This window comes from Anguilla anguilla, chromosome 17, assembly GCF_013347855.1.
Source record: "Anguilla anguilla isolate fAngAng1 chromosome 17, fAngAng1.pri, whole genome shotgun sequence".
NCBI lineage: Eukaryota > Metazoa > Chordata > Actinopteri > Anguilliformes > Anguillidae > Anguilla > Anguilla anguilla.
Window position 1 is genome coordinate 6,643,213 of NC_049217.1, and position 24,872 is coordinate 6,668,084.

At 44.5% G+C, this 24,872-nt stretch overlaps 2 protein-coding genes across 2 annotated transcripts; one reads left to right on the top strand and one right to left on the bottom strand.

Moving 5' to 3' along the window:
• Positions 1-5,885: 5,885 nt before the first annotated feature.
• mylpfa (myosin light chain, phosphorylatable, fast skeletal muscle a) lies at positions 5,886-11,875 on the bottom strand. The gene is made up of 7 exons (XM_035397641.1): positions 11,775-11,875; positions 10,247-10,342; positions 7,681-7,756; positions 6,958-7,062; positions 6,736-6,814; positions 6,112-6,160; positions 5,886-5,992 (listed from the first exon to the last, which is right to left on the bottom strand). The coding sequence occupies exons 1-7, from the start codon at positions 11,775-11,777 to the stop codon at positions 5,891-5,893; spliced, it is 510 nt and encodes a 169-aa protein (XP_035253532.1). The 5' UTR covers positions 11,778-11,875; the 3' UTR covers positions 5,886-5,890.
• A 4,776-nt stretch (positions 11,876-16,651) lies between these two features.
• cd2bp2 (CD2 (cytoplasmic tail) binding protein 2) lies at positions 16,652-24,849 on the top strand. The gene is made up of 7 exons (XM_035397640.1): positions 16,652-16,745; positions 17,320-17,395; positions 18,098-18,230; positions 19,060-19,217; positions 20,234-20,789; positions 23,348-23,433; positions 24,535-24,849. Exons 2-7 carry the CDS (start codon positions 17,321-17,323, stop codon positions 24,643-24,645), a joined length of 1,119 nt encoding a protein of 372 aa, XP_035253531.1. The 5' UTR covers positions 16,652-16,745; position 17,320; the 3' UTR covers positions 24,646-24,849.
• The last annotated feature ends 23 nt before the right edge of the window (positions 24,850-24,872 follow it).

Consider the following 24,872-nt stretch of genomic DNA (forward strand, 5'->3'; position numbering starts at 1 on the left):
CTTAACGAATGGGATCGGCACCAAAACACATTCCCGCGGCCCGCGAGCCACGACGTCAACCTCTCGTTTCTTTTCGTGGTCGCTTTTTTGGAAACGACGACGCCCCTGCGCAGGACACGGACGGCGCTCGGACGCGGCCGACGCGCCCTCAGACTGGGGAGTCGGGCGCTGTCGCGGTCGCCGGCTAGCCGCTCGCGCGCGTGTAAATAGCCCGCCCGTATGAAGGAGGCCTCGTTCCCCTCCACCACCCCCCCCCACCCCCACCCGCCCACCCTCGTTTCCTGCGTCTAACTGGAATAACAAAAACAAAAACCACACAGTCAACTGAAAACAGTGTACAGTACCCCCGCCCCCCCCCCCCCTCGGCAACGACAAACAGAGTCGACGTCGCCCGTTCTGGAGGTTGTATTTATTGTAGTGATGTTCGTTTGTGTGCTGTCGTAGTGTAGGTCGTTGTGTCCTCAATCCAGGCTCGTCTGTCTCGCTCTCTCTTTCTCTCGTGGGGTACGTTCTCTCCATCTCTCAGTTCAATTTTGGAACCGAGTGGAAGAGGGGATTCGGAAACGGAGAGAAGAAGAGAGACGGAACGCTAACGCCTGATCGATGAGTGCACCGATCATTAGACGTGTTGTCGTTAGCTATGCTAGCAAATTTTCGTTTTTTTTTTTTTTCTAATTCATGTTGCTTATTTCTTTGTTTTTCTTTCACGTGTGACTTCTTTTTGGACATTTCAGGGGCTCGTCTGTTGCTGTTCCTTTGTGTAAGTTTACAGGAACTTAAACGTCAAGGAGGAGGTGATTATGCCTGGAATGCTTAGGAGAAAAGGAAACCCCTTATTGTTAACAGAGATGGACACATCTCCCCTCATGGTCGTAAACGAACTGGAAAGCAATCCGTGCTGGTCTGTCCTCTAACATCTCCTCCTTAATTCAGTCTTAATGACCTTCAGCTGTCACGTCACTTGTATAAATTGATCTTTAAAGAAGCTGAGGTCCAGTCCGTCTATTCAGACTAAAGTCTATAACCCGTTGTCCAATGGAAATTTCACGTCTTTTTGTCTGACGGTGTAACTTGCAAGTTCATTTTAGTACGTAGATATTTCATTCTAGCGTTAGATTTGGCAAAGACACACTGTTAATGAACGGAAAAATGATTGGATATGAAGTCATCCGGTGTTGATGCGTGCCAACCCAGATATTAAGTGTTTACCGAGTATTTATGTATTTGAACTGAGCATAAAATGAACAGGTGAATGTGTGTTACTTCCATATAAAACTTGGCTAGTGTGCGTTTCAAATTGATGATTAATGTCGCTCCTCCCAAATTGTAATTGTAATAGAGTGTCGCTAATTGACCACGCCCATACGTGCAGAGGTGACTCATCGTTCCGCTCGATTGGCCACTGAGCTTCCTCTAGAGTTCTTTGTGTAGTCTAATGTAGCATTACCCTCCAACAGGCACCTGTGGGCCATAAGATACTTACACACACATTTCTCTAATTTAATCAGATATACTATATATATTGTGTTTATTTTTTACTTTGTATTTGATTATTTTTCTATGATATTAAAGATGCCTGCTTGACTGGAATGAGAGTAGGTTCTGGAAGTCCCAGTGTTAAGGGTATGTCGGACATATTTTCAGTGTGCACAAGGAGACACTTTGCACTTGCTCTCCTAACGAGTAATGAACCAATGAATATTTGTACTGTAGTTATGAGATGGCATTTTTTTTTTTTTTTTTTTACATGGGAGCAGTCCAATGTGTATTTGCTTGGAATAGCCAAAGGGGGGCGCCAACAGCTTTCCATCTGATGGACACCTGCCTCTACCGGGGACATTAAGGGGGATTGTTGGGACTCTGTGTTTGGAACTGCTGTTGTCATAGCTACCGCATTTGCTGTTGTTCAACATGGAATATGGGTTTAGAGGAAAATTGGGAAAACAAAACAAAAACGATGAACAAGTCATATTGGTGAATTTTCTTTACTTCTACAATGTATGGCAATTACCAATGATAAATATTAACAAGGAACCAACGTTTTCTTTGTTAATATATCCATTGGACAAATGTATTTATACAAACCGATTCAGGTTACAGTCCAGATTCACAATCGACCAGTATGTGTCTCCATTCTGCTGAAGCAGGGGCAGTACTTAACAAAACAAAAAAAAACCTGTCTGCATGATTGGGATCAGCATATGCGTTTAATACATGCGACCTCCAGACATCAGTGATTAATTACACCATTGGTGTATTCTGGGATTCGGTGTAGTTCTCGAGAGGCAAAAAGAAGGGTGCGTGATATAACAGCAAATACGGTAATCAGTGGATGACAGTTGTCAGTTCCACCTGGAACCCTCTGTCTGAAGTTAATTAAGGCAGCGTTATTACAGGTTCAGCATCGTTATGGACTCCTGGGGTTTGGGGAGTATTACAGCTAGCGGCGTATTATAGCGGGAAACGGACAAAGGTGGATATTGCGGTTGGAAAGGGACCGCGAGACGGCGTCCCGTTACGAGCTGGGTGAAGGGCGTGTCATTTTTAACGGAGAGTCCTTTTGCGCTTGGACTCGAGCACCCTGAAAATGTCAGTATTAGCGGAACCTGGACGCTGTGTTTCGGCGTAATTCGTATGGAGTACCCCCCGGTGGAGCCGAGTGAACAAAGCCGGTGCTCGCGGAAAAGAGGACTTCGCTGTCCTGTTGCTTCTTCGAACGTCTCCCCTTCTCTTCTGTCCACAGTAAAGCCCACCCGTAAAAGCGCGTTTCAGTCTTTTTTTTTTTGTACTGTTTAAAGCAAGCGGTGTTTATCGTTTTTATTTTGCGATTTATCTGTCTAAAAGAAAAAAACTGCGTAGTTTCCTGACTGCTCGCTTATAAACGACCCTCTCCCCTTCCCACCTTTTAAAAAATAATAAATAAAACTTCAGCCTCTATTTATATAATTTATTTTGATTGGAAGAATGTGTGTAACGAATGTCCAGAGAATACTTAACTCTGATATAGCCTCTGTTATTATCTGGACTCTCTTTAAACATTTCAGTTTAGATTTTGATTTTCAAACCGTATGCCAGAAATGTGTGGAGAAAAAAACCAAGTAAAATAATGATCCTTAACTCAGATGCTTGAAATGGAGCTTATCGTGGCATTGGCGAGGTACTGCTATGCCAGAGACCAGAAGCCAGCAGAACAGGGTCATAATCAAACGGTTCTGTTCTCTGTGCTGTGTGTGTGGTGTGGGTCAGGTCAGGAGGGACCTTCTTCTGATGTTCTAGTTTTGATGGGGCCGGTCATTGCTGCTGATCGCCATGTTTCATTTTGATCCAGGGGGCGCTGCAGAGCATTGTTGCGTCCGAGTGAACAGAACTTGTTCCTGGTGTATGTTTGCAGTGAATGTGGTGTGCTGAGCTCTGTAGTTTAGTCATGGCGCAAACATGGCGCTCAGTACATTAGCCATGCGCTCCGTACATTAGCCATGCGCTCTGTACCTTGGCACAAGCCCAGAGTGGGTTTGACCTCTGACCCCAGTTCCTGTGTCTGAGGAGCATTGCAGATAACCCCCCCCCACACACACACACACACACACACACACACGCACGCACAAACACGCACAAACACACTCCATCATACCTGTTGATTGATGTAGATCTCATCTAATCTCTATTTATTGACCATTGTGTTTATCATTTAAATCTGCCTGGAATGTTTTCTCAAGTCCTCCACTGTAAAGAGGCAGGAACTGAAGGTGTAAAGGTCAGGGAGGAGCTGACCCTCAGAGGTCAGGGAGGAGCGAGTGGGAGCAAGAGGCTGAACAGAGCCTAAAGGATCATGGGAGATCTGATACCGCAGCAACAAGGGAAAAAAACACAACTGAACTGAAGAGTCTGGAACAACACAGGGGTAGCAGTATGTGTATTTCTACACTGGTCCTGTTACCCCTTTCTTTGATACTCAGTGTAACCTGTCTTTAATTTTGTTTGTTTTTTTATTTTGGTGAAGTTTTGCTTTTTTGTCATTCTTGTGTCTGTACAGTCTGTATATCTTATTCTTTTAAAGTTTACAAGAAACTATGATTGTTGAAAACTAAATAAATTAATGAATAATTGACATCATTCCTTAACTGCAGAAAAAAAATCTACACTCCAATGTACTTAATGATAATAATAATGATGATGACGATAATGATGAATAATAAATAATAATCAATTAAAAGTTTCTGTTTGGTGTAATTATTTCAACCTTTGCAGGTGTTTCTAATGTACATAAAAAAGACAGTTGCTTGTTCTTGAAAATTATCAGCCTTTTTTCCAAGTGTTTCTAATGTACATTAAAAAGACAGTTGCTTGTTCATGAAATTTAACGTCTGTAGCAAATAATATGATCATAAAAAATTGAATACTGCTTGATCGTTCTTCTCAATGTAGTACTTGAAATAATGGGTTAACTTTAATTTTACATTTATTTATGATATTGAAATTGAGCGTTGAAACCAGTGGTATGTTTTTCAAGTCATAATTTTCTGCTAGTGTAGTCAACTTATCCATAACTGCCAGGACTTCTCAGTCTGCTTTTCGCTGACAGGGCGTGTCTCGAGTAAAATTGTATTTTTATTTCATTTGAATTTTAATTGAGGTAGCTTCACTTCCACTCTCTAGCAGCTTGGCAGAAGTAACCTGAGTTTGTTTGCCCGGCTGCGGCCCCCAAGTGCACTGTATGAGCGGAGAATAAACCCCATAGTGGCTGGGGCTACATTTAGCCGTCATCGGCTTATTTTAACCAATCAAAAGGTTTTCTCCTTCACAACAAATCGCAATAATTGGTTCAGATCAGTGAGTTACTGGGTGCGTGTGGCAGCTCCACCCACTTCCGCTGTCGTGAATCCTCACTCTCCCGTTTTGTACCAGGATTCTCTGGGTGAACCTGTCTCGTCATACCTTTTTCAGATGTTCTCCTGTTCCGTTTAACGGTAACCAACGGAAAGCTCTCTCGCCATGAGTGTCACGAGAGGAGCTTGTCTTGAGAACAGCCGCTCGTCCCGATAGCCTGTCTTAACACCTCTCACCTTGTGGCTGGACGCTTAACGCTGCTGCTAACCGTTCGACTGTATCTGTCCTCCACCCTCGCCCCAGCCCAGGCCACCAAGACCAACGGAGACACTGCAGTACGAAAGAGCTCGGCTTTATTTGCAGGAGGAAATTAGTATTTACAGAGGTTGTCTGAAGTGTGAAGCAGGAAGGATGTGGAAAGGAGGGATGAAAGAGGCTTGGCCCTATTTGTCTTTCTAAGTTTGCGCTCTCTTTTAGGAGACACCTGTTCCTCATGCATTCATTCACCTTCATCCCTCTCTCGCTGTCATCTCCCTAAGCAAGAAAAGATACGAAACTGACGAGGGAGAGGTATCCTCAAATTTAGAGTAAAATCCCTGCTGTCTTTATGTCTCATGATTTCAATGACTTTGGCTGTCTTGGCCTCATGTGCAGTGAGAACCCATTGGTCGTTCTGTAACTGATTGCTGTTTCCGCTAACCAATCGCGTGCGCAGTGCAGCCTTAATGAGAGTCTCCAGGACAGGGTTCCAGCAGAACTGGCTGCCAGAGAGGGAGGGAGAGACAGACGGAGGGAAATAGAGAAAAGAGGAGGAAACTGGAGAAAGAGTGGATTTAATGATCATTTTATTGAAAATAACCCCATTTCCCATCAACGCTCATACATGAAGTCCAGAACATTGAGCCCTCATCGGGTGTCTGGGCAGCAGATTTGAGTCTGTCTCCGTGCGTGAGATGAGAAGGGGGGAATGTGAGTGACTGAAGAAGAAGAAAGGAGTGTGGAGGGATGCTATTGTGAAGGTAGAGAAAAGATGGATGGTCGCTTTCTGGATTTTTTTCCCCCTCTACTCTTCCTTCTCCTCTCCGTGTGTGATGACGTAGCAGATGTTCTTGTAGTCGACGTTTCCGGCCACATCTGGGGGGAAGGCGGCCCACAGGTTCTTCATCTGTGAGAGAGAGAGAGAGAGGGAGAGGAAAAGAGAGGGTTAGGTTTAGATGATGAGAGATGGAGAGCAAGAAAGCCCGTACTGGAGCCGAACGAACAGCGAGCGAAACACGGTCTCACCTCCTCTGCGGAGAACCTGTCGCACTGAGTGGTCAGCAGCTCCTCAAGGCTGCAGAGAGAAGAGTGGAGGTCAGAGGTCAGCATGACATCACAATGGTGAAGGTGTGCACACCTCTCTTACTGGCTTGCTATTCGTACTGTGCTGCTATAATTCTGTCACAGCAAGTGAGCTTCACGTCATTATGTTGTGGTTTGTTTGCTTGGCTGACGCTCTCATTCTGATGACTTAAACGCCCTAAATTTGTACTTATTTTCCTGTTGCACAGCTTGGGTACAAAGAGCATTAGGGTAGAAGAAAATTGCCTTGCCCAGGATTTGAACCTGCAGCCCTGAAATCTTGCTAAGCACTGTGCCGCAATCCTTGCGCTCAGTCATGGTTGCTATTTTCCCCTCTCATCTCCAGAACACAGGAGTATAAAGCACAGCTAATTCGCCAACTCCAGAAGAATCAGGGGATGAACCAAACCCATACTGGTGCGCCATAGTGACTGAAGTGTAAGTGGGTGGAGCTGCTATGTGCCGTCAAGTCACTCGCTGGTCTGAACCAATCGCATTGTCATGTGGTGGGAAGCTCCTCCCTTCACAGGGCTCCTGAAACGTGCCCCTCGTTTGTGTCAGACTCACAATTCCTTCTTGATTGAGCCGGTTCCCTCGGGGTCCAGGACCTTGAAGGCACTGACAATGACGTCTTCAGGGTCAGCACCTGGGAGGGAGAGAGAGGGAGAGAGAGCAAGGAAGGGATGGTTAGTCTATTCTCCCTTTAGTGATGTTCTAAAACACATCTACTGAGAGGATTCTTCAAGGTGTGTGTGTGTGTGTGTGTGTGTGTGAGAGAGAGAGACCCACCCTTCAGCTTCTCGCCGAACATGGTCAGGAACACAGTGAAGTTGATGGGGCCGCTGGCCTCCTTCACCATGGCCTCCAGCTCCTCATTCTTCACGTTCAACTGGCCTGAAAGAGGAGGGGGGAGGGGCATCAGCACAGTGTGCACACAAACAGCTGGCTACTGCCACACAGTGGCCACACACAGCAGAGCGAGATGTGGGAGCATCTCACAACGGTCAAACCTTGAGCTGCAGAAAAAATACAGAAAAAGTGACTGGCAGTCCAGAGCCATTACTAAACTTGTGAGATACTGCACGTCACTTGAAGGGGCTGTGACTAGACAATGAGGCAAAATGTCCCCTACTGGGGCACACAATATTAAAATATTGTCCCAATGACACCATGATTTAATAAATAGACACAGGTGGAGACATTAGACAAAGAAAAAAGACTTAGAGACTACGTGTTCTTGTGGGGAAAAACTTATTGACTTCTCATTTAGATCATATTGGTACCATTGACTTACATTGAAACGGGTGGCTGACAAACTTACACTGGAGCCAACCGCACTGGCGCTAGTGAGCAATGTCTCTCAAAAAGTGCAGGAAGTGAGCTTCAAAAACGCGGCTCGGTTTTGGCTGCTTGGCTCTAACTCTTCCCACTGAATGTCCACAATCTCCCAAGAGGTACTACATTACCCAGCATTCCCCATTTATGCATGTGAAAAGCAAAGCTGGAGCTTACCCATGGAGGCCAGCACGTCTCTGAGGTCATCCTTGCTGATGATACCGTCTCTGTTCTGGTCGATGATTGTGAAAGCCTGTGGAGGAGATGAACAGTGAGGACAGGTAGACACTAAAACTAAAGCTAAAGCTGCTTACGCCGTGTGACTAAATTTGAGATTAAAAATCTGGGGCCTCATTTATAAAAATGTTCTTAGATTTATACTTGAACTTAGTCTTAAGATCATTTCCGCCGGTGTGCTTATGTTCGATTCATGAAAGATACTGAGCATAAAATACATTGCTTACACAGGTTCTAAGAAGCCCATTTGTAACTTACACACTGATCTATAAATCTCAAATTAACTTAAAATTGACGGCACCTGAACATGCCTTACAATCAGCGATTTCCCCTTACATTATTGTGAAACACCAGACCCAAGCGAAGCGAACCGAAACGCACAAACAATCAACAAATACATTTGTTAAAATATCACGTGTGTTTATTTAACCCGTGTACTAATATATGCAAATCTGTGCATCAATTAACCATTTTCATCTGGTAATAATATTTACTATTATCTAGAGATCTAGTAACGGTGACGCGTCCTTACAATAATGCTAGCACAAAATTTTATAAATAACTACTTATGTGTGGTGTTCTGCGTAAGTCATACTTAAGTTCAAAATTGATCGTAAGTCCCTTTTATATATGAGGCCCCTGATCTCCAAGAATAACTGAAAGCCCTGAGACTGACTACTGCAGATAAAAATTCATTTCAAAATGAAATGAAAAAAAAATGTTGCTGCAGAAAGAGAGATTTAAATGTCAGTCACCAGTGAGCAGGAAGCAGAAGTACTCGAAACAGTGAACAGGAAATGGACGCATACCTAAACCAGTGAACAGGAAGTATACATACTGTACAGTATAGCCATAATGCGCTCTGAATACACCGCATGAATGTGTCATAGTGTCGTAAGTGTCATTCCATTACAATATTAGCACGTTATAGTGCATTTATGCCACCACAGCTAGCGTGCAAAATGACAGGCTAACAATAAAGACAGAAGTGTGTTGTGGTCGTTTGAGGGACTTTTGGAACACCTTGTAATACCATGTAAGCCTGGATTCACAATGCTAAACCCCATCCACACCTGCCCCCCACCCCCACCCCACCACCACCCAAGGAATGCAAGATGACACTTGACAGTCCTGACAGTGTTGGCAGCTGGTGTCCTCTTGTTTGACCAGTCAGTTAAAACTGTCCTGAGTGCCAGGTCAGACATTCCCTGAGAGACACTTAAGGAGATTATATTGCTTATGTTTCCCTTTCCCTCACACACACACACACACACACATGCATAAACACACATTCATTCAGCTATTCAATCTCATTCAGTAATTCTGTCTAATTAAGCCAATCACTGACTCTCACTCATTCACATAGCCTCATTCAGTCATTTATTCACTGGTATCTAAGCATACCTCTCTCTCCCTCCATCTCTCTCCCTCTCTGTGTCTCCATCAAAATCCCTTACTCTCCAACTTTGCTTAAATTCAAATACAGCTGCTATAGATACAGGTAGTCAGGCTACAGTACAGTATCTTTTCATTAAACTAAGCTATTCTGCTCCAGTCTCTATACTGCTCCAATCTCTATACTTGCCCCAGTCTCTGTACTGCCCCTGTCTCTATTCTGCCCCAGTCTGTATACTACCCCAGTCTCTATACTGCCCCAGTCTGTATTCTGCCCCAGTCTCCAATCTGCCCCAGTCTCTATTCTGCCCCAGTCTGTACTTCCCCAGTCTCTAATCTGCCCCAGTCCACTTGCTCTGCTCAACATTCCCTGGTCATCGTCAAGAGAGGAAGAGAGACCAATCTTCTGACCAATCAGAAAAAGAGAGGGCTTGAGAGTCTAGGAGGGTGCGAAAATTGCCCAAGTGTTTCAGGTTTCACCCAGCAGGGTAATAAAAGCTGCCAGGGAAGAGCTCACTGTAAACAAATATAAAACCTGTCAGGGAAGAGTTTACTATGAACACATATAAAACCTGCCAGGGTAGAGCTCCCTGTAAATGCATATAAAACCTGCCAGGGAAGAGCTCACTGTAAACACATATAAAACCTGCCAGGGAAGAGCTTACTGTAAACACATATAAAAGATGTCAGGGAAGAGCTTACTGTAAATACATATAAAAGCTTTCATTGTAAATTCAGAAGATTTGTTATGCATTGTGGAAGACCGTCACATATGTAACTAAACTTATTAATAATTCTGTTCCACTGTGGAATTGTGATTCATTTTAGGAAAGAATTCAGTTAAGGTGGTCTTGGAATGACTGGTACCCACCTGGTGCATGACAAAATGAATGATTTCCCTTAGATCGTTAGGTGGCTACCAGTCATTCCAAGACCACCTTAACTGAATTTGCTCATAATATGCTAGTAGTGCTGCTTGCAACAGCCAGGTAAGTGAAGACAAACTGCCTCTCTTTGCATACATGCTTGTATTAATTTACATATGTGCCTGTGTTTACTGAATGGTACAACCTATATGGAAAATGCTGAAAGACACTGGGCAAATCCTCACCTCCTTGTACTCCTGAATCTGGCTCTGCTCAAACATGGAGAAGACATTGGAGGACCCGCCCTCGGCCTGCTGCCTCCTCTTTGCCTTCTTGGGTGCCTGAGGGACGGAAAGACAGACAGACGGACACTCAGTGGCAGATTTAGGGTACGGTGCATCTTTATGTACAAACGCAGTGATTTGAGGTATATGGCCTAGTGGCTAGTGTAAGGTCATACAGACACACAGAGTGGTCTCAGTGGGTTGCAGTAGTTGTAGGCCTAAGCCCTGTTATGGCTATAGCACACCGGCTAGTGTAGAGGAGAGACAGGACCATGTCCTTTGGGCCAGGTGCACACGGCCCCCTTCCAGAGCAGCTGAGGGCTTTGCCCTTTGACCTCCGGACTAAACTGAGCGCGCTTGACAAATGTGAAATAGGAACGCTTGTCGTAATTGCATAAGGACATGTTGCCCGAGAATGCTTCAATTACAGCATTGCCTTACAAATATTCGCAGTCTCAATACAGTGTAGTTACACACATGAAATTTCAGGTCCAGATGTAAGGAAACACTGAAACTACTACCTACTGACATACACGGCACAGTTGATCAAACAATGTAAAGATAGAGCCATAAACTAGGAACAGTTTCATTTGGCAAAAACAAAAATCATAATTAATATTGTGACCATTTTTGTAGTTATGAGTAATTTAACCACGATGCAATTAAATGCAAATGTATATAATATGTAAATACATACTGATGATAGGCTTTTTATTGCAGAATGAAATTATTGTTACAATTTGAAACATGCTTAATTTGAAAATTTCTGAAAATGTCAAAGGAACTTCATTGTACTTTTGTAAGATATACTTAGTGACGTATGGCCTAATTGCTACTAATATAGCAGCTGATCATGCCAAGTTGACACCATTTCCATAAGATTTTACATGCAATTTGGTCCCATGAAAGCATTTCAGAGCTGGTAGAGGGCTTCTGTTATGAGTTAGATGCTCATTTCACTGTGGGAGCATCATTCCAGCTTTGGGCCTGGATTAAGCATAACCTCAAGAGTCTGTCCTGAACTATGAATGATTTATTTTCATTTGTACCAAACCTTTTTCTTTTTTCCTCCCCAGATTAAGGGATCACTAAGCTTCTGATAATGCAATGGCTCTGAAAATGGAAAGAGCTTGTTTTCCTTTCTCAAAGTTGAGGGCATAGCGCATTAAAAGTTACATTTAAATAGCTTTTGAAAATTATTGTTGAAAAAGTACCATTAATATTTTTCTCTTTGGAAAAAAAGTTGTACATCCAGGAAATTATTTTCAAATCAAATCAAATATTGCTCCAGACAGGTGAACCGTTGTTCCACGATTTCTTTTGTTTCAACGAGGAACCAAAGTTGCGAGAATCTTTGATTCGTTTGCCATTCCGTGTAAAACTGCCGTGTTTTTTTTCCCTGCAGTTTCCTGATAGAGGGTGAGAAAGAGGAGGAAGACGAGGAAGGAGCAGGCCGGGATGCAGGACGAGGAGGACTGTGGGTACTCACCATTTGGAGAGGGTGTGTGGAGTTTGGACTGTGAAGAAGAGAAGACTGAGAGAAGCCACATTAAGGGCCCGTTCCCTGGGGGCTTATATAGGGCCTCAGGCGGGCTAACTTTAGCCGTACGACCAAGTTTTGGCAGGGTTAGAGAGGGAGAGAAACAGGGGGGAAAGTAACAGAGGAAGGGAAGGAGGGATGGACTATCATCTTACAGCCATTCAGAAATAGACCCCCAGAGTCTTGGAATGAGGTGAACCCGATACCGCCGGACTCTGTCACAGTTTGCCGCCATCTGTGGACTAATATGGAGACGTGGAGGTCCGCTGGCCCGCTGAACGACCTTCGTCATCAACGCACGCAATCCGTCAAAGGGCCTTGTTTTTGCCCTGTCCGCTCAAATATGACACGCACAGCATGCTGGCTCCTTTATTCATTCTGGAGTAGAGGAAGGGTTGTGTGTTGCAAGGCTTTATTTGCCAATACATTGATACAGATTTGAATGGTATGATCCCACGGTGGTCACGTTTAAAACAGGTAGTACAATAACACCACACCGATATGACAAAAAAATCTCATCGGCGGACTTGCATGTGACAGGGTAGCCACCCTATCACATGCAAGTCCGCTGATGAGATTTTTTTGTAGCCACCCTGTAGCCACCCTGTCACATGCAAGTCCGCTGATGAGATTTTTTTGTAGCCACCCTGTCACATGCAAGTCCGCTGGTGAGATTTTTTTGTCATATCAGTGTGGTGTTATTGTACTACCTGTTTTAAACGTGACCACCGTGGGATCATACGGTGGTCACGGCTTTACTCTCAAATGGAGTAGACACAGTTAAATCTATGTTTTCAGTTTTACAGTTTACAAAAACAACAACACACATTTGCAACACACATTTTAATATGGCACAGATGGAATTTCCCAAACTAAAACATTAATTTCAACCAGTAATATCATTTTACAAAAAACACATGAATCATATAATGCTCTAATGCATTCAATACATGTTATAGTATTAAACCCAGGGAAGGTTTTTAAAATATACCATCCTTCAAAGTGATGGTGTTTACCAGACCAAGTTGAACCCTGGGAGCTCTAAAAAGAGACAGGGAAGAGGCACAGATATAAGGACATATTGTCCCCATGTGTATAATAATTTATCTTATGGAGAATCAGCTACTACACCAATTAGCTACTACACCAATTAGCTGCTACACCAATCAACTGCTACGCTAATCAGCTGCTACACCAAATCCCATGAGCCCCTGCCTTTCACACGGCGGCCCCTTTTCACACGGAAGCTCAAATCAAAACAGCTTTTGGAAACATCCCGTGTAGTACTCCCCCCCCACCCCCCCCACCCCCCCCCACCCCAGAGCATGCACGGGCACGCACGTGGCCCACTTGCGCCTTGCCAAGTCTGCGTCAGCCAGGCCAGCAGTCACAGGACGCACCGAGGCCAGCTGGGCCGCGGTCCAGGTGTAAAAATAGCCTTCACACACAAACGTGGCCTCAGGTTCACTTTGCCTTCGCCTGCAATGAATGGCCATCTTTCAGCGTGCAAACTACACAAGGACAATGAAATCTGTGTGCGTGTGTGTTTCAGTGTGTGCGTGCGTGTGTGTTTGTGTGTCAGTGTGTGTGTGTGTGCGTGTGTGTTTCAGTGTGTGCGTGCGTGTGTGTTTGTGTGTGTGTGTGTAAACTATACAAGAACAATGAAGTCTGTGTGTGTGTGTGTGTGTGTGTGTGTGTGTGTGTGTGTGCGTGTGTGTTTCAGTGTGTGTGTGTGCATGTGTTTGTGTGTATGCGTGCGTGTAAACTATACAAGGACAATGAAGTCTGTGTGTGTGTGTGCATGTTTGTGTGTGAAGTGTGTATGTGTGTGTGTGTTTGCATGTAAAGTGTGTGCATGTGCATGTATGTGTGCGTGAAGTGTGTATATGTGTGTGCATATGCAGGTGAATGCGTGTGCATGAAGTGTGTGTGTGTGCGTGAACTTTCTTTGTGTATGTGTGTGAAATGTGTATGTGCGTGTGTGTGCATGCGTGTGCATGAAGTGTGTATGTGTGTGTGTGTCCGTGTGTGTGCGTTAAGTGCGTATGTGTGCATGTGTGTGTTTGTGAAGTGTGTATATGTGCGTGTGTGTGTGTTTGTGTGAGCATGCGCACCTGTGTGCATGTGTGCATGCCTGTGTGTGTGTGTGTGTGTTTGTGTGAGCACACGCACCTGTGTGCATGTGTGTGTGTGAGTGTGTCTGTGCATGGGAGGGGAATGTAAATACAATTGCTTTCAAATGTCATTTGTTCATGTACCGTATTTAATTATGCGACTGATGCCCTGATTAAGAGCAACATCAACCCAAGACGGAGGGTGAGAATACCAGGGAATTTAACAGTGACGCGTCAGTGATCTGAGAACACGTCTGCTTTCGCGTTACTGAGCAGCATTTCCGAGCGCTGCCAGGGTGTCCCTTCATCCTGCACCCCACTGCCCCGTTTTTCTCCTGCCAGAGTGAGCGTTTCTGCCCCCCTCTCTCCCGGTCATCCCCCGTTGAGTTTGTCCGATTCGCGGCCCATCTGTGCCTCTCTGTCAGTGCAGCGCCCAGCGACAGGTGAGCACATTCCACTGCGTCCCCCGGGAGGTCTTTAATTATACCCCTGCTCTCAGCTGCGCAAGGGCTCAGCCTTCCGAATTCTGGGCCAAACGAGAAACTCTAGGCCCTTAACACGATCAAATTAACGCCAATTAACTTCGACAAAATTAAATAAACATCTATTCCCTCTCTTTTTCTCTTTCTCTCTCTCTCTCTCTCTCTTTCTCTCTCATGAGATGCAGTGAAATGGATTTGATTTTAGCTGAAGCTTCACACAAGCATAAAGTGTATAGGAGTAGGAATCAGTGCTTCACACAATTGAATATACACAAAAAAATATTTACATAAAGTCGCAAAAGTGAAGTTCTATGTATGTATAGCCACTATACAGTAGCTGTCAATTATGAATATTGTCATACTAATTCTGTTTGATGTACAGCCTGCTATTTTACACCTTCAGCCTATTTATAAGAAAGGCTATCTGTGTGAAGTACAAAAGAGAAACACCAAAACAGGAAGTGACAAAAAGAGCTGAGCTATGATTTCTGGGACATCGTGCCTCACGCTGCATGTGTTCAGTTCCACTTTTGATAACCCAACTGACAGACGGCTGTGGATGCCTTTGTGTTTGGTTTTATAGCTGTTTGTTAGTGGACGTGTGTACATTTATGGTCAAGCCTTGTACAGCGTATGAACATACAAGCATTTGTGACTGGAGTTTTGTCTCTGTATATTCAGTGTGGAATAAAATGTGTTGCTTTCTGTTTTTGGATTAATTACATCTCATAGAGGTATGTTTTCTTTTTTATTATATGCAGTTACGTGGTTCACAGTGTTTAGTCAACAAGCACGCTGTACTAAATTAGATTCCTTGTACTGCGATGATGTCCAGAGTCAGCTGAAATAGAGACATCTTCTGGACATAAGGGGAACGACAGAGGAACTGAGAAGTACTGAAGGCAGGAAACCACATTGTTTGGTAACACCAAATCAGGACTGAATTCTTTCTACTGCAGTGGCGGCAAAGAACAGGTGCTGGTTTCCTGTGAAACTGACACTATTTTACAGCAGAACAAAGTGCATAGCACAAGCTTGGGCCCCATTTTTAGACATGCAGCTGAGAACTGGGTGGGTGTAGGGGTTGGGGGGGGGGGGATTGGGGGGGCGTGAGGGGTCCAAAGAGTGTCGCCGGGCCTGTCAGGAATGTGACCCTGATGGCCAGAGTGGATGGCCTTTGATTTTTTAATAATAGCAATATCTTCCCATTTGTTAAACCTATTTTTATCTCTGTTGGCTGTGCTACTCTGAGTTGAAACAAAAACAGTCAAAGGGATTAATAGATCCCAGAAAGAAAAAAAAAACCCTGTTTACTTCAGCATTAAAAATGCGGTCTGCGGGGTGGAGCTTTTCTGGGTCCCAGTCACACTGCTGCTGGGGTTCCAGAGGCCGAGTCAGAGTGGTGGGCGCAGCTCAGAGCAGCAATTCTAGCACAGAAAGCAGAAGTACATATTCTGGTGAGGGTTGGAGGGTTGTTTTTATTTATCTATTTTTTAAATCCGGTTTTTAAATGTCGTTGCGCTCTGCAAAACCACTCTTCTCACACGGTGTTGAAATACAGTTCCCATAAAGCCTTTCACCAACATTTCACAGACATCACAGCCAACGGGTTCATTCCATTCGCTTATTTCATATCAATAAAAAACGTAGTCAGTGTACAAAACATTCTAGGTTATTCACGCATACAAAGCACTGTCTATAAGTCAAACTTACAAAATAACGCAAACTAAACAAGCCCTTCTCCAAAACAATGCTACCCAATGTTTCCCAAATTATTTCATATAACTCAGCCCTGGTTTTTTTTTGTTGTTGTTTTTTTTTCATTTTACCATCTGAAGAGGATGTGGTCATTCAAAGTTCAAGTGTCACATGAATGTGTGAAATGCCAACCATTTACAGTGTAAATTTGAAATAATCAGCAACTTAGCTGTGTTACACTTAATTTTGAAAAAGACTACACTGGACGTCTGAACAATCGTCTGCATGTCGTGCTTTGGCTGTATTGAAAGCATATCATAAATAAAATGCACTATTATTATTATTATTTATTTCAGAAAATTGTATTCGCAAATAAGATTTATTATTTTACCTTTTAAAATAAATTATACTATTAAATAGGATTTACAACAACAAAAAAACTCATACCTAATTCATACTCTTGTTCGTTTGGTGGCGGTAATGCAGCACTATGCTATTTTACAACCGCCATAAAACAAAAAAAAAGAAGGAGAAGAAGAACGAAAAGCGTCACTTCCTGTTTTGGTGAAGGCGTATGGCGCTCATATAAACCAGAGGTCTAAACGTTGCACCAAAGACGCACGCGGGTAAATATTTCACTACGTGCAATACTTCTGACATCGGCTTTGTTTGACTTGCGAATAATGCCATAAAGTATGCTTTCAATCTGTTTCGCGTTTCATCTCCTGTACGCCATGATCCGAATTATTTCACTAACGGAGCTAGTTAGCATTGAGCTAAGTTGTGTGGTGTACAAAATGACTGCAGCCTGGTTGCGTTAACTTGGATCTTTTACTAAGATTTGCTGAAAATCTCAGTAGATACACTTTTCTGTTAAAACGAAACGTACCTATATTAACCTCTAGAAATTGTTGGTGACAGATCACTGGCCAATCTCCGTGGATCGTACTAATGTCTTGCTGACTTATGATCTTACTGTGAGACTGTAACCTAGCGTTAGCATTGTAACCTAGCGTTAGCAAGCTCGAACTAGCTGTGTCCGTCTTCGTTAGCTTGCCTGCAGGACGATGGTGTGCGGAGGCCAATGTAGTCTTAACTGTCCCGTCTTCCTCGTGATTGCCCAACGCTGGCATCGCTTACAACTAGTTTTCTCGAATTGTACACGCACTGTTTTAATCGAATTATATCTCTGTCCATCAGCATGTCAAAAAGAAAAGTGACATTCGAGGGCTGTGGCGAGGGGTTTGACTTGGAAGACGAGCTTCCAAAGAAGAAGGTGAAACCCGCACTTTTTCCATTCAGTATTCCCACATTATCGTTGACCTTGCATTTAACTTCAACTAGGAAATGCCTGCTTAAGAGAGAGTCATAACTGAAGTTCCAGTGTTTTGGGTTTTCCAGACAGTGACATTCGGGAGGCATGCAGAGACATGATTGATCAAACTGTATGTTCCCAGTCACACCCTGCCCTCAGCAGTTTCTGATTTCTCGGTGTTCCCTCACAGTGAATTAAAAACACCTTTTAACTGCTGTGCTGAGTCTCTCTGGAATTTGATTTCCAAGAAGGTGCAGCTTCAGTTGGGTGTTTTAAATAGGGTCTTAAGATGGCCTGTTCTCCTGTGCTCATTGCTACCCCCATCCAGCTCTTATATTGTACTTTGAATCATTATCTTGATGTTGTAGCTGGTCATGCCTCCTAGTTTGACTTAGCATTAGTTAGGTCAGAGTGATGTTTACCGTGTGAACTGGACTTAATGTGTTCATGGCTATGAATAACTGTTAGCCTACATAATGAGTATTGTACCTTATCGGACCTTTGTTTTGTGGTTGTTCCAGTGACCTTCGTTATGCACTTTTTGTGTACGTCTGCCAAATAAATGTAATGTAATTACTCTTCACATACCTGCTTTCTGTGTAAGCTCATTTGAGCCTGAGGTGACCAGTTCTTCTCCTCCTGACATGTGTCCCCTCTCCTCAGATATGTGAAGAGGTGACTGGTCCTGGCTCCAGGTTCAAGGGCAAACATTCTCTCGACAGCGATGAGGAGGATGAAGGAGAAGAGGGAGAGGAGTGCAGCAAATATAACATACTGGCGAGCGACGATGTGGAGGGTAAGCAAATATAACATACTGGTGTGCATCGATGTGGACATTAAGCTAATATAATATACTGGTGAGCAACGATGTTGGGGGGTCAAACATCTCTGACTGGAGCATCCGGTGTGTCTGTGTTTATGCTTGTGGGACGTTTAGCCTGAACCTAAACACGATGTTCCATTTATCTCAGATTTTCCAGATATTTTCCACAAAGAATCTTCCTATTGAGGATGGGTGTTTGATGCATTTTTTTAAATTTGCGTTTCTGCTATTTTATGAGAGAGCTGCTATTAAAGTGCCCATTTTGGGGTCATTTTGGACCCCCACCCTTCACATAAAATGGAGGGTCCGTTCAGAATTTGTTTTAGGGTTTAGAGTTTATAGGACAATGCTCTGTAAAATCAGGCAATTCAAAAATGGTACTATTGAAATTGTAATATTTATGCTGAAAATAATATATTAATGTACAAGAATAACATATAGAATTGTTGTCTTTATTTACTCTCAGTTTGTCAGGATTATAATGATACTAAGATGTTATTGGTAGAATGTGCAGTTAAAAATGACTGGGTCTTTAAGGAGGCATCTACACTGTATAGAGGCCAACCATGCCCCAAAACAGTCAGTCATGTTGAAAATTCCTCAGGGTTTGTGGTCCAAATTTAAAATTTGCGTCAAATATCCTTCCTTCATAGGGAGTTTTTGCGGGTAAAAATCTGAGACATCAAAGAAATTTTGTGTCTCTGCCAGATCTTTTTTTTTTCTTTTTTCTCATGGACCTCTTGTGATGATGCTTACATGTACTTGTTGGACGGGTTGTGTGAAAGCAGTCTCTGTCCTCCAGGTCAGGAGGATGCCACGATCGACTGCGACGAGGGTGTGCCCATCACTCCCTTTAACCTGACGGAGGAGATGCAGGAGGGGCACTTTGACTCCGAGGGAAACTACTTCGTGAAGAAGGAGGAGGAAATCCGTGACAACTGGCTCGACAACATTGATTGGGTAGCTAAGCTTCGTAGTTGGATAACTCAAACTTCAGGTCATGTCCATCTGCTTATCCAATGCTATTTCCCTGGGTTACCATACGCTCTGAAAGTTTAGGTGAAGGAGCCTGGTATTTTCTGAGTCTCTGTAAATGGTGAGGTTCCCTCCTGGAGTCATGAGAAGAGTTTAAATTGACGCTTCACCATTAGAAAACTCAAGTCAGTTTCAAGTCCACCAGCTTAACTAACCGGGTTTTCTTTTGGTCTGTGGGCTGCTTGGAGAAATGACAGAAATCAGACTTAGTACTTCTGAGACTGTGTTCATAAAGCATATCTGAGTCAGAGTACTAATCCAAGATCAAATTTCCCATCAATATCCTAACCATGTCCATTATAAGTTTAAAGGGTAAACTGATCCTAGATCAGCATGCATGCTCATTAGGGTTATTTATGAATTTATGAGTCTGGAAAGCAGTGACTCTCAGAGACATAGGCCAAACCAGGCCCTTTGTGATTTCTGCGTTCACCAGTGCTCTCTTTCTTCTTAATGATGTTCCAAACAGTTGATTTTTGGTTAGCCTAAAGTTTGGCCTGTGTCTGTGAGTGTTTTTTTTTTTTCTTCTAATTTCTCAGCCTCATAATGGCTTCATTGACTTTCATTGGTACAGCTCTGGTCCGCATGTTGAAAATGTCAATAATAGACTCCAAAGGCAATCAAAATGCTAGACTCAAAACTAGACACTGAAAGCTCGCTTATATTACCACTAAGGAAGCAACTGAACATACCTGACTAATCAGAAACACCTATGATGCCTTTTGTCCCAAAAGATATGACGCCCTGAAATGGGGCGACAATGTACAAATGGGTATTCCCGGGGTGTAAAACAATCAAGTAAAAAACTAACGTATCTGTATTCCAGATCTTTCCCTGAGACACTTTATTTCCCATGCATGTCCAATAGAGCCACAGACGCAGGCAGCATGGACTGTGTCGTGCGTCGGGAACGATGACGGCTTTTTCTCTCTCCCTCTCAGGTGAAAATCAAAGAGCAACCCGTCAGGCGAAAGAAGGGCCTCGCGGCCAAGAGGAGGAGGAGGGCCGGGGACGAAGACGAGGCGGAGGAGGAGAAGCAGAGGGAGGAGAAGCAGGAGGAGAGCGAGGAGGAGGTGGAGTCGCAGCCTGCAGAGGACCCCTTGGCGAATTACAGCAAAGAGCAGCTGACGGAAGCCGTCATCGAGCTGCTGTTGCCGGGGGAGACCGTCGCCGGCGGGCTGAGGCGGCTGGGCGGGCTCGGTCGGAAGAAGGTGAAAGGTCGGGTGGAAGGGAAGGAGGCGGGGCCAGACAGAGACGCCGAGAAGCTGGACCGGCTGACGGCGTTGGCGGACAGACTGGTAGGGAGCGGGGAGTTTGAGATCTACCAGCAGACTTACGAAAGACTGAGCTTCAGGTTAAAGGCCATGAGAGGAGGGAAGGGAGGTCAGAGGGGCGAAGCCGTCGAAGAGGAGGACGAGCTGGACATGTTCGCAGACCAGATCGACTGCTTGGATAAAGGGAAGACGCAGGAACAGGAAGAGATGTCTTCTGAGATGCGTGAGTAGGCCAGAGTCTGTGTCCTGTGTGACTGTTTCGCCTGTAGGCCCGTATCTCGCCTGTAGCCCCGCGCTCCCGCCTGTAGGCCCGTGCTCCCGCCTGTAGGCCTGTGCTCCCGCCTGTAGGCCCGTGCTCCCGCCTGTAGGCCCGTACTCCCGCCTGTAGGCCCGTACTCCCGCCTGTAGGCCCGTGCTCCCGCCTGTAGGCCCACGCTCTGGCCTGTAGGCCCGTGCTCCCGCCTGTAGGCCCACACTCCCGCCTGTAGGCCCGTGCTCTGGCCTGTAGGCCCACGCTCCCGCCTGTAGGCCCATGCTCCCGCCTGTAGGCCCGTGCTCCCGCCTGTAGGCCCGTGCTCTGGCCTGTAGGCCCACGCTCCCGCCTGTAGGCCTGTGGCTTTTTTCCCCACACCGCAGACTGTAAACATTGCAGGCATGCTAACACTGATTGGAGGAGCGACGTGGTTCTCACTCGCAGTAACATTCAGCCCGAGGGCATCTGGAGTGGAATTAATGCAGCAGCAACCCAAGTTTTGCGGCTTTCTGAAGCACTGCCTGCCCCATGGCCTGGAACGTGTGTATAGTACAGCATGAAACGCGTGTGCCCTACTGTGGAATATGCTAACCCTAACCTGCAGAAATCACTGTGTGAGTGGGTAGCACAGCTAACTCAAGCTCAGGATCACTGTGTGAGTGGGCAGCACAGCTAACTCAAGCTCAGGATCACTGTGTGAGTGGGTAGCACAGCTAACTCAAGCTCAGGATCACTGTGTGAGTAGGTAGCACAGCTAAATCAAGCTCAGGATCACTGTGTGAGTGGGTAGCACAGCTAACTCAAGCTCAGGATCACTGTGTGAGTAGGTAGCACAGCTAAATCAAGCTCAGGATCACTGTGTGAGTGGGTAGCACAGCTAACTCAAGCTCAGGATCACTGTGTGAGTGGGTAGCACAGCTAAATCAAGCTCAGGAGCACTGTATGAGTCCTGTTGACATATATGATCCACTGCATGGCCAAAAGTATGTGGACACCTGACATCCAACATTCATCCAAAATTATGGGCATTAATATGGAGTTGGTCCACCCTTTGCTGCTATAACAACATCCACTCTTCTGGGAAGGCTTTATACTAGATGTTGGAGCATTGCTACTGGGATTTGCTTCCATTCAGCCAGAAGAGCATTAGTGAGGTTGGGCACTGATTGGGTGATTAGGCATGGCTCGCAGTTAGCTTTCCAGTTGATCCCAAAGGTGTTGGATGGGGTTGAGGTCAGGGTTCCATGCAGGCCAATCAAGTTCTTCCACACCAATCTTGACAAAACTACTTCTATATGGACCTCACTGTGTGCCCGGGGGCATTTTCAGGCTGAAACAGGAATGGGCCTCCCCCAGAATGGTGGGGAGGCACAGGATCATCTAGAATGTGATTGTATGCTTTAGAATTAAGATTTGTCTTCACTGGAACTAAGGGGCCTAGCCCAAACCATGGAAAAACGACCCCAGACCAAGGGGTGTCCAGATAATTTTGGTCATATAGTGTATATTGTGTTGACCGCGTTGATAAAAAAATACATTACTCGTTCTACAGGCCTCTGTCAGTATTTTATCAATACATTTAAAAAATACATTTTATTTAATTCATTTTTAGACAGCAAACTAGAACCATGGTTAAAGTTCACTGTATAACTTTACATCTACCGCCTTGTTTGTGATTTTTGGAAAGCTGTATGTCTGTGGATTTGGCATAGGTTTCGTTTGAACATTGGGGGTGGCACATTAAGCAGGGGGTCTGGAGGTCCTCCCCCAGGAAATTCTGACCGTTAAACACTTCATTTCCTGCATTCTGGTGAATTTTTATGCGCCAATTTGTGCCTTTTCTTCATCAATTTATGGGGCAAATGTCTATTTATATAAAGGAAAACACAAAATTCAGTTTTTATTGAGGGGGACAAATGCATGTGTTCTAAATATTGAGGGGGATGTATCCCCTGCCCCCCCCCCCCCCTCCAAGAAATCTACGCCTATGTGATGGGGGCAGAAAGTCACTTGACAGGGAAATGGTGGGTGAAACACCATCGACTTCAGTAGAATGCAATGCTTTAAGTGGAATTCAAAAAATTTCTACTGAGTGGTACATATTTCCTTTGTGTCCATTTTAAGTATTTGTTTAATGAATAAAAGAATGTTAGATTGTTTATTGGTAATCACAGAAGTTGTGATTGTGAATTACAACTAATACGGATAGCACCATCTCCTCTAATGTACCCTTGGCATCCTAGTGAAAACATTGTTCTGGGAACAAAACACTGTTTGCCACAAGGATATTCAGGGCATTCAGAGATGCCATTGCAGAGCAGGCTGTATTCTGTTGGAAACGGTTCCAAGAAACATTTCACAAAAATGTTTTTAAAGTACCGTCGTGTATGAACTGCTGTTGAAGGAAGCCTTGGCGATATTTGGCGCTGGTTCTGTTCGCACCGTGGGTTTCAGTCCTGCGTGCGCTGCTGTGTTCCGTGGTTGCTGGGTTGCCGGGTAAACGGTGTCGTCGTGCTCTCTCTCTGCAGTGAGCGAGGAAGTGATGTGGGAGTACAGGTGGCAGAATGACGACAAGGCGGAGCTCTACGGACCCTTCAGCAGCCAGCAGATGCAGGTGGGTTTCCGGAAGCACCTGGGCAACCGGCACGGGCCCCAGCGCCGTGCGGTGGTGGCGGATCCGTCAGTTAGGCGAAAACAAACTGCGCCACAGCACGAATATGGCTGCGTATAAACATTCTGAACTTACTAGGGTGCCTGTAATTATGGCTCGCTAAGATCTCGCTGACTTCGAAAGACGGGCGGTTGTTCGGATGTTTTGAGAGAGGCAGCGTCAAGGGTGATGTCAGGGTGGAACTCTGACGGAAACGCGTCATCATCAAGAGGAGCAGCAGGCGGAAGCTGACGTTCCAGGATTGGGATGTTAAATGCGCATTAAATCGTTCAAAGCAAAATGGGCGAACAACCGCAAAGCAGTCTCCTGAAGAATGTAACCTCTGGACATGATTCAGATAGCATCTAGAACAGCGATGGTCCAGCACCCTCTTAAATGATGCCTTTGATGTGTCCATTTTTCATTCACTAGCTTTAGTAACTGTAGGCCTATACTTCAGTCAGTGTCTGGAAGTGATATCCTATAGATCAGTTATCCCTGCTAAAAGCAGCCTGTGGACCTGTGGCTGTGGACGTATTTTTGGCTAGGAGCTGAGCATCCGTCTCCCTTGTGGAAATAACAGTTTATTTTTCAGCCATAACTGCTGCATTTTTTTATCTCAGTATTGAATGTGCACAGCCAGTAGTGTGGAAATACAGCGAATCTTCCATGATCACCACATACATATTGTCACTAGTCCGTCTGCTATTTATGCTTTGACGTTTCCTTTTTTCATATTTTGCCAATAAGTTCTTACCAGTTATTTTACTGTTTGTAACTGTATACTTCTGTGGAAATATAGGAGCCAGGTGAATTATGTGTGTTTATATATATATGCACATATGTATATGTAATTGCTGTATGTACTGTTTGACATATTGTAAATTGCCTGGACTATTTTTCATATTTTATCCTCCTCTGTCAATGCTTAAATAATGCAATGCTTTTCTTTATGCATTCGAGCAGCACAGCTTAACTTAAAATGCAAACTTGTGTGAGATTCTTGCCCTGACATTTATGAAGTCAGTGTTCTGGACAGTATTAATTCTGCCCCTTGTGTTTCAGGACTGGGTGGATGAGGGCTACTTCAAAGACGGAGTTTACTGCAGGAAGGTTGGACAAGGAGGTGCACAGTTCTACAGTTCCAAGAGACTGGATTTCGATCTCTACATCTGACACGCTGACTAGAAAACCTAGACCGCTCGAATCGCATACAGGCGTGCTCACACACACACACACACACACACACACACACACACACACACACACACTCACACTCACTACAAAATCACTTACACAGAGTGCTGTGAAAGAATATTGTTTGAAATTTTGTTGTATGATACCCTCCTGATGTTTTTAAATAAACAGGAAAGTCTCAGACCCTATATTGAGTCTTTATTTAA

Coding starts and splice junctions, on each gene's coding strand:
- cd2bp2 (XM_035397640.1), top strand. CDS start 17,321: ATGTCAAAAAGAAAAGTGACATTCGAGGGCTGTGGCGAGGGGTTTGAC. Junction 18,231..19,059: donor GGCGAGCGACGATGTGGAGG/GTAAGCAAATAT, acceptor TCTGTCCTCCAG/GTCAGGAGGATGCCACGATC. Junction 19,218..20,233: donor GGCTCGACAACATTGATTGG/GTAGCTAAGCTT, acceptor TCTCCCTCTCAG/GTGAAAATCAAAGAGCAACC.
- mylpfa (XM_035397641.1), bottom strand. Junction 6,161..6,735: donor GGCTCAATCAAGAAGGAATT/GTGAGTCTGACA, acceptor TTCTCTCTGCAG/CCTTGAGGAGCTGCTGACCA. Junction 5,993..6,111: donor ACAGGTTCTCCGCAGAGGAG/GTGAGACCGTGT, acceptor TCTCTCTCACAG/ATGAAGAACCTGTGGGCCGC.